Source organism: Hetaerina americana, unplaced genomic scaffold (genome assembly GCF_022747635.1).
Source record: "Hetaerina americana unplaced genomic scaffold, ioHetAmer1.1.p SCAF_119, whole genome shotgun sequence".
NCBI lineage: Eukaryota > Metazoa > Arthropoda > Insecta > Odonata > Calopterygidae > Hetaerina > Hetaerina americana.
Genome location: NW_027286281.1, coordinates 685,892 through 703,333, shown reverse-complemented (window position 1 = coordinate 703,333; position 17,442 = coordinate 685,892). Strand labels below are relative to the sequence as shown.

The 17,442-nt window shown below is 40.7% G+C and overlaps 1 protein-coding gene across 1 annotated transcript in view; it reads left to right on the top strand.

Moving 5' to 3' along the window:
• Positions 1-17,442, top strand: part of LOC139685618 (uncharacterized) — a 144,657-nt gene that overhangs the window by 113,755 nt on the left and 13,460 nt on the right. The window contains exons 6-7 of the mRNA XM_071582555.1: positions 12,393-12,581; positions 15,445-15,585. Of these exons, the coding sequence (XP_071438656.1) occupies positions 12,393-12,581; positions 15,445-15,585 (330 nt within the window). The remainder of the gene's footprint in view (positions 1-12,392; positions 12,582-15,444; positions 15,586-17,442) is intronic.

Sequence of the window (17,442 nt, the reverse complement as noted above, 5' to 3'; positions counted from 1 at the left end):
GAATTAACACACAACAGGACATGGGGCCCGGTTCCTTATTTTTTGTGCCGTCTATGGTTTCCGAGGAAGTTCTAATACCCAAACAATTACACAGCTCCGGTGGAGGCGAGGCCCAAAGGCGTGCCTGGGAATCGAATCTGGGCCCTCCGATCACTTGCTCAACGTTCTACACACTGGACTAAAGTACCCTCAGTAGTTAGAGCAAAATCGAATGTATGGCGTTAGTTAAAGTAAATTGGTTAATAAGAGTAGTGCGAAAACCGCGAATGGTTTATTGTTTTCATCGACAACCACAAGTTTGATTGATAAAAATGTTTCAATTTCAATTTCTAACCAACTTTTCATTTTGAGTTCAAAGGTTCTAGATTAAGGAAACTATTAGGGATTAAGGAATGATGAAGGAAATCATAAAGTATTATATAATCTCCAATCATAATTCTCCAACAACTTTATTCATGTACTTTGCAGTTCTTCATACCTCGTCCGGAGTTTCGCTCTAATTTCCATTCCGAGTTCTTCAGGATGATTAATTCACTAAATAATTTTTTTCGTGGTCTTTGTGAAAAATTGAATGCAATTACTTATGTGCAAAACTCACGATAGTGGCACAGTTTAAATTGAAAGAACGAGCACTATGCAAAGAGAAATATATTCCTGAAAAATTCCAATGTAGAAAGACTACAAGATAATCCTCAGGTTTTGTTTACTTCGATTCTCTTCCCAAGCCTCTCACTCCTTCTGACTGGCCAACTAAAACTTGATCACCTATGAATATAATCGAATGAATGATTTCCCACCGACTTCCAATGCCCCCCAGCTCTGTCAATGTTTCCTTTATCATTGCCCTCGCGTTATTATTATTGGTAATCTACAGGTTTAGTTAGGCATTGGATGGACACAACTACCAAATAAATATTTTGTTACTCCCGATAAAACACAACCCAACAACCTACTCTACAACAAGTCCCTGTTCATCTCTGTGTGCTTCCTTCCTCCCTTCACCCCGTAAAACAACCCTATCCCATTCCTGCCTATGCCTTGTTTGCCTAACATTCTCCCCTCTATCATAGTCTTCAACATCCCACAGCCGATCAATACGCCCTTCATCGTTATTTCCTGCCTCCATAAGATTTCTCCCAACGATCCCCTCTCCTCGCCCATCACACCTAGTATTTCCTCATAATCAATAACGGATCGTAGCACTTTTCCATTTGATATCAAGTGGTAAGGTGCTAAGATTAGTTATTCATTATGTTCAACTTCCACCACATCACCCCTGGAGCTACTTAATTAGTGCTTCCTTCGTAGTTGTGTCCATCCAAAAACCTACCTTAACCGGTAGATTACCTTAAAAAAAATAAAACCGATAAAAAAATATATTTTTTGGAGAGAAATATATTTTCACCTTCTCCATTCTTCTCCACACCCACATTTCAAAATCCTCCAGTCTACGTCTATCCTCCTGCTTCAATGACCACGTTTCCGCGCCGTACGTAGCTACGCTCCATATCAAAGTTTTTACGAGTCTTTTCTTAACATCCTTACTGGACGTCCCTGTCATCAACTCCCTCCTCCTTGTGAAAGCCTCTTTGCCTAGTGCAACTCTTCTCCTACTTACGTCCCTACTACTTTGACCGTGTTGGTCCAAAACACTACCGAGATACGTAAAATGTTCTACCTGCTCTGATTTTTGCCCTCCTATTTTAATGTTAAGCTTAGCCTTTTTCTTTCTAGAAAATCGCATAACCTTTGCTTTATTTATATATTATTATATTTATGTATTCTTCTTCACTGGAATGGCACTACGTTTAATGGCAAGTAACACCTTAGTGCAGCACCTAAATTTAAGCGTTGACATACGTAATGCGCAAAGCGGAATAGTTCGAAGACAGTAAGCTTAATTTTTGCACAGTACCTTGGATTCGAACGCATTTGCTGTAGAGTTAGCGACGTACGAGTGGCATCAACGCTTTACGTGAAATTTCGGTAGCAATCGCGTCAAAACTGTCACACTTTGTGTTAGAATATGAAATTCCAAAACGTCCATCAATCTACCGTTCAATCTCTTTAATAATCTTAGTATATTAAATTATTATCCGAACCAAATCTACCTTATCATGAGAAAAAAGAAGTTTGAGATAATTTGCATATGAAAGCTAAGCAAGCAATGCATATTTATTGTCATGCAGCCACGATAGAGCGGATCGCGAGGTAGAGGAATGTCTAGCTGCCCCCACCCACTCTTAGCTATAGAAGAGCGCACGCAGGATTCTGTCACAGGGGCGCAGGATTCTGTAGGGCACAACGTGGGAATTACGATTCGTCCGCACCACTCACTAACCCAAGCTCCAATGATGTAAATAATTTTTTGTAAACAAGCATTTGTTTAAGGTCACGGGGTAATGCCATGGCGCAGTATTCCATTGAAGTAATACCTTACCGTTCAGTGAAAAATATATGGAACATTTGTCAGTGGAAGGACACTGCTGAAATAATATAATGGACTAAAATCGTTTCCAAGAAACGCTAGGCAGTTTACACATTCATTACGTGAAACTGGTTGGAAAATTACATTGACATTCCCCACATTGGGCCACTCGTGGTCATCTACTAGCAATCAAGATAGCCTTGGAGTCATCGAGAAACTACTATGGTTATGGACAATCATGTTTTCTTGGGTAGAAAACAATCATTTGGCGTGGAAATGATTCCTTATTTATAAAAGTAGTTCTAAGCCGGCAAATTAAGCCCTCGAAGGCACAGAGCTAACAGGTACTCCACAGCTAGATGTATTGTTCTCGAACGCGTGGAAGCCAAATCTATAACAAAAAAAACCTACGAGTGGAGTATAAAAAAGTATTTAATAACAATATATTTATGTCATACATTTGCAATTCATTAAATTTAGTTTCGTGAAACGTTTTTGTTCGTATGATTTGTATTGTCGGCAAAATCTTGGATCTACCTGTAAATTTCTTAGAAGAATGACGTCCAGATCAAATTACAACTGTTGGCGTGCCACTCGCAGAAATCATCGTCCCTTAGAGCTATTCCGATTTTGCAACCGAGAGGTTTCCACACATTCCAATCCAAAAAATGGAAGTCGTGGTCCATAAAATTGCCTTGTATTTCAGAGTTATAACTGTGTTATTCTAAATGTTACGGTTTTCACTCAAAATCAATTTAACAGATACTTCAAAGCTATATGCCCCAATAATTTGGCACACTCATTATTTCAATAATTATTATTTCGTCAGTTATTCATTGGCCAGGCTGCTAAATAAGTTTAAGAAATCGCCGAGAAGGCAATCCTGGAATGCTATTATCCCGCTTTATTCTTTGTATTTTTAATGCACATGCGTTCATTAAGGCTGCCATGTATTTTGATGAGTGAGTAAAAGTAAACTATATTTGTAATGCATCCTTCTTTCGCGCACCACATCGCAATTGGAGGAGAAGAGTCGATTTCTCGTTTCGCCGTGCCATTTCTCGCACGTCATCCAGCCTTGCATGTCACTCTCCGGTACCACCATAGCTCCCATGTCCGCTTTCAGTTTTTCGAGCACTGCTGCGGCTTCCCTATCCAGCTCCTCTGTGCCCATATCCAGTTTCTCGCATCATTCGCCAGTCTTTGGACCCCTCTTATCCCATCCTTCCTTTTCAATCTTTCCCTAACAATCTCTCCCGTTGGGATATTTTACCAGGCATCTGCATAGTGGGCTACACACGTTTTAATCTTGCCTCACACATCTATAATGTAATTTTTTCCCGTGGACTTCTTCCCGAGATTATTTTCCATGCAGAATAATGCCACATCGACCCCTGCTGAAAAACAAGCTCGATACTTGCAGTCAATATGGGCAGAAACCTTATTCTCCGAGGTTAGATTGTTTGCCACCCACAAATTTCGCAACCAAGGAAACAATTTAAAGAAAAGCTATTATTTGTACCACCAGATAACGTATATGATTTTCTTATCAAGGGCTTTAGGAATTGTTTGAAAATTTCAAGAGCACCATTCGCCTTTTCGTTAGAAAATGGTTCAGATTCCAACAAACTTTTAGAGGAAAAACATCTGCGGTGTATGTGTTGAGAAGCGTTTTACTGCTTACGGAGAAAGATAACAGTGTAAGGCATTATTATCTCCACGCGTGAAAACATGTACGCCATAATAATAACAACGTAGGAGTCGACCGCCCGAATTATTAGCCGAGCCGCCAAGAGGGAAGGCGCAAGAGAAAAAACGTCCATTATATCGCTACTCTTTATAAAAATATTTTATACAAGTTCAATTCACATGAAGGCATTTAGTATGCCCGTTTCTTTTGAGTACCGGTATCATCTCACCCCCAAATTCGCAGGAACATATATTGCATGTGTTTCGGATGCTAATATTTTCAGGGAATACATTTTATGTATTAATTCAAAACGATGCGTTCCAGTTTTTGCACGCATGCGAGATGATTTCAGTTGGCACACCAGATCAACTTATGCTGAATATACATCCATAAATGATAAAAATGAATGAAAACAGCACAGCGATGTAAAAAGTGATGACCTCAATAAAATGTTTGAGGACAGTGGATCACACTCATTACAGCTGATGGTTATTAGAAATATTAATTTTAAGTAAAAAATCAATTACCGATATTTCCAATGTGGGAGTGCTAACGAGTATTCCCAAGAACACTGGGAACTTAAATCTCTTCTTCTTCTCACTTTAATCAAAGTAACTGGACACTTTGACGGAAGAATCAATTTTACCAGCGGAAGTAAAATAGACTCAGCATTGGGATTTCGCTGTCACATAAAAATTTTACGCCACATCATTGGGCGTCTAGATTAATAAACCCTGTCGCTATCCATATATACTTTTTGAATATATCAATTGTTATGTTAGCAATGCGGAGTTCCAGTGGTCATCACTAGAAGACTATATCTCATCGAGAAACGATGAAACTATACCTAATATTTGATTAAATGTATTATTTTTGATGGGACCGCATTACGATTTAATTTATTTCGTTCTTAACTTTCATTAAAGTTATTACTGTGAAGAGAAGTGGGCATAGATTGGTAAAAGTACCGATCCCCCAGCCAATAATGAATTTTGAGACCCACACACCGAAATTTCGGGCGACTAGGCGACCATCAATGGGGGTGGGAATTTGAGAAGGGGGAAGGCACGAGAAGCGAAGCACTCCAATGGTCAAGTGAACGTGCTCAAGCGAGAGGAGGTAGGGGAGGTGGCGGGGGATCGGTTTCTTGGGGGGGGGGGAGAGGGGAGGGGAAGTGGGGGAGATGTGTATTCTATTGCATTGCGTTGCCTGTGTACTTTTAAACTTGGGTACCGAGTTAAATAAGGGACTGCTCATGATTCCCGGTTCCCGTTGTTCATGATTTTGCCTCTTTGCACATGCACGAGGTCTGTCCAATAGATACGCGGACTGTGGCCATAAAAACTTTATCTTGCAAAATTTAGTCTACATCGAGTTTGCCCCCTTCAAATTACTCTCCATTCGTTGCTATGCACTCATTCAATCTTCTTCGCCACTGTTTAAAGCACCCTCGGAAGTCCGTTAGCCTTTTTAGTTGTCTCGTCGCTCCTTGCGTTATTGTGTCCCTATCTTCCCGGTTATGTCCCCTCATCACATTTTTGCATTTTGGGAATAGAAAAAAGTGGCAGGGGGCGAGATCTGGCGAATGAGAAGGATGATCAAGGATCTAGGTGATTAAATTTTTTGCCATAAATTGACGAACAATCAATGTCCAATGTGTAGGTGCATTGTCGGTAGGTGGAAGATCAATCCATCATGTTCGGTTGAAATAGCGTGCACTGTTGATTTTCCTAAATTCAGTTCATGAGATATCGTTCGGACAGTTTTTTGACGATCGGGAACGGCATGGGACCGCACACGATCAATTTTGTCGACAACACAGGTGGTTGAATGCCATCCCGGCCTTGCGTCATCCGTGGCGTCTTGCCTGCCATCTATAAAACGCTTAATCCACTTGAAAACGGATGTTTTCTTCAGGGCATTATCACCGTAAACAGCAGTCAACATTTCAGTAATTTCTTGATAACTTTTACCACCGCAATTCACCAAAAAACTTGATGTTGATTCGTTGCTCCGTGATTTCGTCAATTTCCATTTTCGACAAGCAGTAAAAACAAAGACAACAGAAACTAACATAACGGGCACCATGCGCACAGCTCCACGATCCGCCAAGCACAGACGGCTCATTGGGTCTCAGACAACTTGCGCCGCCAGATTGCAACATTTCGCGGATTTATTGGATAGACCTCATATGTGCAAGCTCTCGGTGGCGCCGAGTTTAAAATTTGGGGTGTGCTTAGTTAGGGATTAATCTTTGAGTGTAATGAGGTGGATGGGAAGTTTCAATATTGTGTTTTGCAAAGGCTGTTTTTTTCTGAACGGCCGTTTGTGAAGAGTTCGTTGAACCTGATATTGGCATTGCGTGCTGTCTGCCCGACGAATGCGGTGTGGCACGTGCCGCGCTTGGAATCGGGAACCATCCACCCCACACCCAAACAAACCGTCCGCGACTGCTTTCTTCCCCGTTGTCAAATTCTCACACCAGTTCATGGTCACCTAGTTGACCAAAATATCGGTAAAGAGTTTATAAAAACCAATATTGGGCAGAGGATTGATAATTTCTACATCTGCATCTACTTAATACCCCGCAATCCGCCGCAAGGGCGTGTGGCGGGGGGTGTTAGAGTGCCACCCATAATTAAGAAAAGAAAAAAAAACGCATGCAAAAGCCACAAATTTATGCAGTCCACCAATAAAACATGGTATGCATTAACGCAAGAACACTTACACCCCACACACGCGCAAACACACAAACTTCCAACTTACATACACATGCACCTACAAATGTACCTGATATCTTTGCAACGTGTAATTTCGTTTCGACTTGAACATTAATTGTTTTTTATATTTCTATAGTGACTTTGGTTTTTTACGATTATGATTTCTGATCGGTCTGGGAAAGAATGAGTATTTGAATCAAACGGTACTGGAATTATTTACTTTAAATAACCCCATTACTTTAATTATAATACTTTACAAATTCACAGCGATCAGTTCACACCCTCTTCGTTTCAAGTGTGCATTGAGATTATTATATGGTAGAATAGTGAAATTGATGGTGAGTTTTGTGTTACTTTTTATTATTTATTTTAACTTTATTACTTATTTAATTGTATTTACTTCATTACGCCACATTTTGAGGCAAACCGCCCTGCCTAGGGACATTTTTGGTTTGTTTCCACTGCTGCACGCGGGAGATCGAAGCGACGAACATGCTGACAAGTGAGGCCTACGCGAAGGAAATTTGAAGAGACGACATGAGTTGTGTGGGTGAGAGAGGCAGACATATACGTCCAGGCCAACTCCGAGGGGCGGCGAATTGCCTCTCACCTCCCCAACCCAGTGTCGCCGGAAGGACGGAACTGACCCTCCCTTTTCCCCTCTTTCACCAAAGGTTCTCCCCTTCCGCCGCAGTCGCACCCACACGCCGCGAGCACAAAATGCTTCTAGGCAAAAGCCGCATGAGTCCCACTCTTATTTCCCCTTCATCAAATCTTTAATTTAATGAAGTATAAAAGAGTTTACGGTCGTGGATTTAAAGGTAAATGTTATCAATTCCTGGTGATCGATATTCGTATACATTTGTTCATTACCATTTAACTAGACAATTTAACTAACATTTAACTAAACAAATAATTTGAAATTTGTGCCAATCGAACGCTAGCTGAAATTAAGTACTAAATTTCAAATTAAACGAAACGTGTCAATGCTTAAATATGCCGTTGTCATTAGAAAAGTGGAATAGAGGTAACTCAAGTTCAGCGTTAATGCCCTCTCCATCTTGTGATCAAGTTTGTCTGACCCTAAGCTGTCTATTCTCTATTCTATTTTCTGTGGGCGCTTACATTTTCTGTCCAGATTTCTTTTCCAAATTACTCTTACACGTGTTTATGTTACATCTCCTTAATCTTTTCTGGGTCGTTTCATACTTTTCCTGTCTTTTCGTTGATGTTGAGAACGAATTTCCCCCCTTCATCGTCTTATACAGCCCACCGATTTTACCCTCATTTGAAAACTTTTCTCGCCCTCGGATAATTTGGTTCGACTCTGTTTTGCATGAGGAAAGAACGAATAACTGAACATATCATTGATGAGTCCAGCTCCCTAAGTTTACCCCCGCGGTCGAATATGCCGATATATTTTCGCACCTACATAATTCATTCAGTCTCACTCGAAATCTCGGGCGTTTTCTAGCTAAAGAACACGATTACTGAAACCCCGGTTTTTATGGGGAGACCGAGGAATTATTTAAGCACCGCATATCTTAATTCTTGCTTCCTCTCTGTGTGAATACAAGGGCTACCGACCTGATTTCTTCCGCATACCCGTCACGGTTGCTCTACTCTTGCAGCAACCACAAAAAAATCCTGCGGATATTCTCCTAACCATATTCTATTCCTCAATTCCAGCGTTTTCTTCATAGAATCCCAAATATGAAGTCAGTTCGGAAAGGACCCAGCCATGCAATATTTTGAGAAAAATAGCCTACCTAGAACAATGAGAGGGCCTATTTATCCCTTCAAAGTACTCCCCTTGGAGCTTCGTACACTTATCTCAGCGTGTCCTCCCCTTTTCAAAACAATAGGCAAAGTCGTTTTTCGCAATGGTCATCAGCTACCTCGTCGCATTCTCTTTTATCTCTTTTTTTTTCTTTTTCTTTTCTAAATTACGGGTGGTGTCCTAGCACCCCCCGCCACACGCCCTTGCGGCGGCTTGCGGGGTATTAAGTAGATGTAGTAGATCTCTTTAACGCCAAGAATTTCGTGCTGCAGTTGCAAGGGAATTGCCCCAAGCCGCAAACGATGACTCATGTTTTCAAAAAAAGGTCATCACTGGGGTTGAGTTACGGGTCTTCGACTGGACCCTGAAACAAAATCCCAACCTACCCAACAGTCGGTTGACGAGATAAAAGAGAACGCGACGAGGCAGCTAGCTGATGACAATACCGAAAAGGACTTTGCCGACTGTTTTTTCGCGGTGAAGGAGAAGCTGGAATAAGGTGGGGAAATGTAGTGAAAAGTTGAAGAGAGGTGTTATTTTGCTCTAGTTAGGCTTCATTTGGAATATGCCGCAAGTATTTGGGATCCTTGGGAGAATATTTGGGAAAAAGAACTAAAGTGCAGAGAAAATCCGCCAGATTCGTTAAAAATTGTTATGATAAGAACACAAGTGTGACAGGTCTCTCAGGGGATTTAGGCTGGGAGCCACTTGAAGTACGAAGAGAACAAGCGAGGCTTAGACTTTTAGAAGGTTCAGAACAAACGAGTTTAACTATGACACTAAAGAAATCACACTACTTAGGGGTAGATCAGAGCACAAAGATAAAATAAGGGAGATAGATTCCAGAACCGAATACCCGAACCGGTTTCTGATTCCGAACAATCAGAAACCATAATATTAAGAAACCGAAGTCACTTTATGAATATTGAAAACATTGAATTTACAAGTCTGAACAAAATTAGACATTTCAAGGATATTATGTGTATTTCTAGGTGCCTGTGTATGTTAGTTCGTTGTCTGAGTGTTTGCATGTGTGTGGGGTGTATGTGTTCTTGCATGAGTGTATGCCATGTTTTGTTTGCGGATGGTATAAATTTGTGGCTTTTGCATGCGGTTTTTTCTTTGTTAATTACGGGTGTTGTCCTAACACCCCCCGCCACACGCTCTTGCGGCGGCTTGCGGGGTATTAAATAGATGCAGATGTGTATGAATAAGTTTGTGAGGTCCCAAGGGGATTACTTCAAAGGGGACTAAGACTTCATTGTTCTAGGTAGGTTATTTTGTTAGAATATTGCATGGCTGGATACCTTCAAGACGGACCTCGTAGTTATCGACAATTCCAAACGCAGCCTAACTAAATCAGAGTAACCCCTCTCTCTTAGATTTTCCTGAGTGTTTCCTGAAACCAGTGTGCCGAAATGTTTTTCTACGAGACACCCGTATATTCTTCGGATGAGCACGCCCTATGGAAGATTTGATACAAACTAAAACACGAGTATTTGACGTGCTCTGAGTTATTATATTCAATAGCATATCTTTGGTATTGTATACATCTTATTCATTTTTCTTTGAAACCATAATGTCGGATGTGAGTCTTTCTGTGTTGATAGCTAACACCCTTTCTCCACATCACTTCGGTAAAGCAACTCGGCTGCCGTGGGAGTTGAAAAATTCAATTGAGCCATGAAGAGTGGGAGTAGTAGCCTAGCACATTTACTTGTAGAATTTACCGTTTCCTCTTAATCCGTCGCTGACTTCCTTTTATTTACGGCAGTGTATGGAAAGTCTTTAAATAAGTTGGTCACTTTCTCATTTATGGAGGGATATTGCAGTTCGTGTGTAAATTGATTGAGAGGGACCTTGTCTAAGACCACCTTGAAATCTAAAAATAAATTGTCTCAATCTACGAGTATGTTCCCTTCCCGCTGTTATCAAAATATTATGAATAATAAGACTTCATTGTGCCTCAAAAGCTGTGTTATTATTAGCTGTGTTTGTTTATAATAAAATATATAACTACTATTGAGAAATGGCATTGTATTGACAACTTTTATCTAATTAAGAATTTTCATCGTTGCAATTAGGCAATTGTCCTGGTGGCAACGGTCAAGTCTGGTCAACGGTCACTCTTGCAATGCTCATACATACGATGCATACACAAGAAGAACAGATATGAGACAAAATGCTCTTATATAAAATGACACAGTGATTGCCAGCCGCACCTTTCCCATCACACAAGGGCTAGGTTCGCACCACACCTACGACGCTCCGTCCATTGCCGCTCTCCGTCCGTAATCACGCACTCTTCAATTTCATATTCCGTTCAAAATCACGCACCGTTCTCTCACCATTCACTTTTGCAATCAAACTTCCCACGCCCTCCACATCACCTGCAAAACAATATTTTAATAACTACAATGGTATAATAATCACTAATCAATGAAGTTTATCATGGAAGATTTTGTTTTCAATGAAATAAAATCACTCACTCATTTAAAGACATGTTCAACATTATTTATTCATTATATTCTACTTTTTTCCTCACTTAAAACCATAAAATTTTAAAAATTTCATTCAAAGGCTATTTATTGACTCAATTTGTTAGAAACCGAAACAGATATCATTTATATGCATAAAAAACCATGAAGACAGTAATCAACCCGAAGGTCGGTTTGGTAGGTGATGGTAGAGTTCACCCAGTGCTAAGCCCGACTGCGTGTGAAATTCACACGTCAGGGTAGGGGGGCCAGTTCCTTTCCCTGTGCCGGTTATGGTTTCTGGAATATCTGGTACCCGAAAAATCATGTAGATTGAGTGAAGCTGCACGTCCGCGGAGAGGCTTGCCCGGGACTCGAACCCGGGTCCCCCTGGACTACCGCGACCCACGTTCTATTTATAACAATTTTTATTTCAGTCACGCTTTGCTCACTTTATTTCATATACCTATATATATTTATGAGAATCAGTCCAACCTACAATTTACAAAAAAACATAATAAATAAAGCAAAGACTAAATAAAGACCCTGATGCACATTAAAATATTTTATAATTGTTGTTTTGTGCGTATTGCTGCGACTTAGTTATGGAAGTAATCATATTCCTTTCTTCACGATGTGGCCATTATATTTCTCATGCATCGAGATACATCTTGACAACTGGACACAAACCATACTCTTGCCTAACCTTTGCACAGCTCACAACTAATCCTATACATAACTCTTCACAAGCCCTTAAGAAAAAAATGCTCAAAACATTTTAAAATAAATAGTCCATACATTAAAACTCCCTTAAATAACCCGTCCTCAATCGATCAAAAACCAAACCGACATACAAAAAAACTTAATGCAGACCACACCCCACCCCTAAAACCAATTTGCAAACATCCCAGTCGCGTCCTAAATACTTTTTATGTTCAAACCCGTGCATGACCGTTCCAAACTATAAATCCAGCCAAAACCTATACAAACCAACAAAAAAGTACATAAACCTAACGCTTTGATATTCAAAACGCAAGAATCATTATCGACAATAGAATACCACTAAATAATAAACTCAATTAGAAATCAAACTCAATTCAATCCATTTGAAACCACGATTCAAACACTTCCCAAATTTTATCATAGTCCAGCGATTTCCTAATTTTTAATTATTCATGTAACTTTATCGTTAACAGAAAACTGGAAAAAACGTCTGTGATAGTTAGTATAGATAATTTTTCCCGAACTTCACAAAAATATTTTATCATTTATCGAAATTTCTTGCCCCATCCTACAGATTATCAAAGGCTACCGCTACAACCAAACGGTTGATTGGTGGTCTTTCGGCGTGCTTCTCTACGAGATGCTGGTGGGGCAATCACCCTTCCAAGGCTGTGACGACGAGGAGCTCTTCTGGTGCATCTGCAACCAAACACCTTCCTACCCACGATTCTTGACCCCCGAGGCTCGCGATATCCTCTCCAAGGTGAGTCGCAGCTGGTCGCCACATCAGGACCTAACTCTCTGCCGTCTGCTCAAGTGTTTGTAGTTTCTTTGGGGAGGTGACCGACAGCCGAGGTCATTTGCGGCATGTTCAACCAACTGATGGACCCAATAAGTATTTCTACATTTACTTCATACCCCGCAAGCCGCCGCAAGGGCGTGTGGCGGGAGTGTTAGGACACCATCCCTTAATTAAGAAAGAAAAAAAACCGCATGCAAAGCTACAAATTTTTACCATCCGCAAACAAAATATGGCATACACTCATGCAAGAACACATACGACCCACACACATGCAAACACTCAGACCACAAACTAACATACACAGACACCTAGAAATACACATAATATCCTTGAAATGTCTAATTTTGTTCAGACTTGTAAATTAAATGTTTTTAATATTCCTAAAGTGACTTCGGTTTCTTACTATGATGGTTTCTGATTGTTCGGAGAAAGAACGAGTATTTGTATCTAACTGTGTTAGAATCAATCTCCCTTATTTTATCTTTGTGGTCTGATCAACCTTTAAGTAGTGTGGGGCCATTATAATTCCGTCAGTGTCATAGTTAAACTCGTTTGTTCTGAGCCTTTCTAAAAGTCTGAGTCTTGCTTGATCTCTTCGTACTTCAAGTGGTTCCCAGCCTAATTCCCCTAAGAGACCTGTCACACTTGTGTTCTTATCATAACAATTTTTAACGAATCTGGCGGATTTTCTCTTGACTTTATCCAATTATTTTTGCCAAATTTCTACTCTAATACTGGTTAAGAAAGTTAAAGGGAGGATTTTTTTCCGATTTTTTTATATTTATGGCGTATCCCTATGATATAATCATCTACATCTACATAATACCCCGTAAGCCGCCGCAAGGGCGTGTGGCGGGGGATGTTAGGTCATCACCGGTGAAAAGGGACAATACCACATGCAAAAACAACAACATGGAAAACTCCAACCACAGCGGTGCACACAGTCATGCAAATATCCCTTCATCCAATACTCATGCAAACACATATGTCTTAAACCAACAAACAAACATCACTATTTGGTCGACTACCGCTTAAACCCAAACAGAACACTTATAGAATTATTAGCCTCACAATCAAGACAACGGCCAACACCTTAAAAATATAAATAGGAGTTTGTCAATTCCGAAAACACCTTAATACCTTCCTTCCCTCTAAATTGCCAGACCCTTTCCTGCCCACAGCTGCCCCTGCCTTCCATCACAGACTCCAACAACCCACTTCCAGTGGAAATGTTCTCCACCTATCTTTCCTGCGTTGTTTGGGTTTCTACCAGCACCACCTTCACTACACAACCATGCTCGATAACTCCTCGTTTGTTAGTCCATCCATCCATTTCACCGTTTCATTTCATTTTCACGTCAGCATCTAGAAAACCTCCAAACTATACTACCGCCGTGCTTCACTGACCAACTTTCCGCGCCGTAAAAAGCCATACTCCATAAAAAAGCTTTCACTGCCCGTTTTTAACCCCCTTACTTGATTTTCCTTCTAATATCCCTGCTACTACGAACGTATTGGCCCAAAACATCTCAGAGAATAGGTAAACGCTTAACACCCGCTCTTATATTTGCCGTCTAATTTTCACGTTTAAATTATCTACCCTTTCTCTCGAAAAAATATATTTTTTTAAAACTTAATTGGCACCGGGTTTGTTCAAGGTTGTAGGTAAAAACAATGTGGCAAGTCAGAGGAAAATGGAAAACACACACTCAGTCACTTGGGTGTGTTTGGGAAAGAGTGACCCTCGTGTACCTCAATCACGCGCAAACAATGCTACAAAAATTGCAAATAAAGGAAACAGATTTACAACCACTCGATCACTAGGGTGTGTAAAGGAATTACAGCCACTCTCGTGAACCACATTGGTGCACACACTCAGGGTTTGCAAGGATATCTCCTATGCCAGGGACCCGTTGATCTTACACAGGAAAGAAAATTAATTGAAAACAAAATTAAAAAATCAAAAAGAAAGACCCATGTTCACGTTCTCCCAATCACTCGGGTGTTTTAGACCTTCGTGAATCGCACTCACTCGCTCGCTTGCTCAGGATTTGCAAGGATCTTTGCAAATAAAAATGTGTCAAGAATAAGGTAAAGTAGAATGATTTCCTGAGAATGACCGGAAACATAGCGATTAGGATAAAATTTAATACAAATTCTTTAAAGAATACTAGTGACATTTTACATCAATATTTTGGGGTCATAAGGGTTGAAGTAAATTATATTTTTATGTGCAATGCTGCACCGGGAAAGTTAAACATTTCGGCAGGATGGACTACATATTTTTATTGCCTTGCCAGACAAACGAGTTTTCTCAAATATTTATATATTTAAACGATTTTTCTAAAAATAGAAGTCGTGAGATTTTGTTTGACATTCAACCATTAATATAAACATGTAAAAATAAATAAGTGAATATATATATATATATATATATATATATATATATATATATATATATATATATATATATATATAATTTTTATCAAAATTAATTTAGGTCTTCGGCTATGGTATGCAGTCTAGTTTCAATTAATTCACTGGATAATAAATTTAATATTTTTTCAATGGAATTCACCCAGGTAATACCTGTAAAGGTATTAATGGCATTTTTGTATTATTTTTCTGCTTAATTTTAATGTTTTGTACAATTTTGTTGGAGTATTGTCGTATTTTAAATTATGCACTAATGAAGTTGGAATATTTAGAAAATAATACTGTTGCTAATTTTCAATTCCAGCATTTACTTGGACTAAGCCGATGGCTTCCGCACGAATATAATCAAAGGTATATTGTTTTGACTCAATTCCGCTGCTTCTTGCAGCTGCTGCAAAGGGATTCTGACCGTCGGCTGGGTGCACCCCTCTCCGTCCACGGTGACGTTTGCCACCAGCCGTTCTTCCGGCCTATTGACTGGTGGCGCCTCGAGCGGAGGGAGCTCGAACCTCCTTTCAAGCCCGCACTGGTGAGTTGGAGGGCCAGGGGCGACGCCGCGTCGTCGCAAATGCCTCGCAAGGGGGTGCGTGCGAGCGGAGCCAGGGGGAGGAGGAGAGTCGAGTCACTGATGAGGAAGCCCCGCAATCGATGTGCGGCGCGCACGAAGCGGGGATAGGGCGTCCATGACGCACATGGGGATCCGCGGCGATGGGCTCTCTGCCTGGGACGGAACCCGATCTCGACGAGGGTTAGTGGGGTCGGGGAGTTGTGGGTGGGCGGAGGCCATGGCGCGATAAGCGCCCCACGCACCTCCCACTGTTGATCGTAATGGTAACTGTAATCGATCACCTCCTTTTTAACCTGATCCATCATCAATGGCATTCAGTCCAGAGCAACCACACAAGTCAGACTATTCGCCAATTGTACGGCCATTCAGTCCGGGATATAATGTGTGGCTCTTTCGAGCAATCTCGGCGATTTTATTTCATGGAGTCTCAGGAGTGGGATCTCCAATTAACTGTGAAAACATCGACGGTAGTGAATTTTTGGGATAGGATATCCAGACAACCATATTTCTATAGCCTCGTAGGGAAATAAGAATAGCGGAGCAAGCAGGATACCATAGAGGCATGCCATGAGCGGACCAAATATATGAAAAGCATGATAGGAGCACCCGAAGGACTGCATTTATATCCAGCGTATGCTTTATCGTACACCAAGCATGATACAAATAAAACAATTCTAAAATGATGCAAGGCAATTAAATTTCTGTATGGACTTGAATCATTGGCTAGTGAAATTTCATAGACAGTGTATGAGGAGATCTTATTATATATTTATTCAGTCAAACCAGGCCGCATGCGTCGAAATGTAAATACTGTTCAAGAGAGATGGATAACGTGTGTGTTACTCGCATTAGTGTACGAGTGTGGCACGGTTTACTTCATGTTCTTTTGCCAGATTTAGGTCCAATGCAGATGCAATAAAAGGAAGACGCGACGAAAAAAATGCTTTTTGTTACATTTTTAAAATTTTAATATTGCTTACGCCTAAACGAATCGCCAGACGAGGCATATGAAAAGGTTTGTGGAAAGATGTAGCACAGCTAGAAAACGTTTTAAAATGTAGTGGAAGGGAAGTCCATTTCAAGAAGGTGAAGTCCAGTCAGTGCTCGTGTGGAAGTTAAATATTAACACTACTGCTTCCGTATGCGTGAGAGGATCGTAAAATGGGCACCATGAGATATATTTCAAAATTTATTGGGAGTCACCCCCACTCGACTGTAGCAGAATATTTGCACACACGACGGATAGCCGCATGATTGCTTCCGAGACTGCTCATGGCCGAGCAACAGTACGTTGGGGTGCAGGCGTATTCGCAGTGGATGAGGAATTCCCTCACAAAGTTGCGACTGACGATGATACATAATTACATCACATTGATCCTTGGAGCAAACAGAACTGTGCCTGAATATCCCCAGGATCACTCTCGCCAAAAAAATATCAAAGTGGTGAGTAGTGACTCCTGCTCGGTAATTTATTGTCACATAACTTATCCATATTCATGGAATGGTTGTGCCGTCATGTCATACCGGCACACGTAACCGTAAATGGACCCTACACATGTCATGGAGATGCGAGGGTAGGCTGAAAACGAATGCACACATGCTTGTAGACCGCAAACAAAATGACCTATAGAAGCACTCCTGGTGGCGTGTGGAAGTAACATTCCCCCTGAACACGCATGCGCAGACGTGAGGTCGTTACATTCATCCAGTGTATTTCGAGAAGCGGAATTAAGGAGACGTGTTCTAGTGCTATGTCAACGCGAGTTAAACAGCGTGCTAATATCGAATTTTTAACTGCTGAAAATTGATTCTTACTGA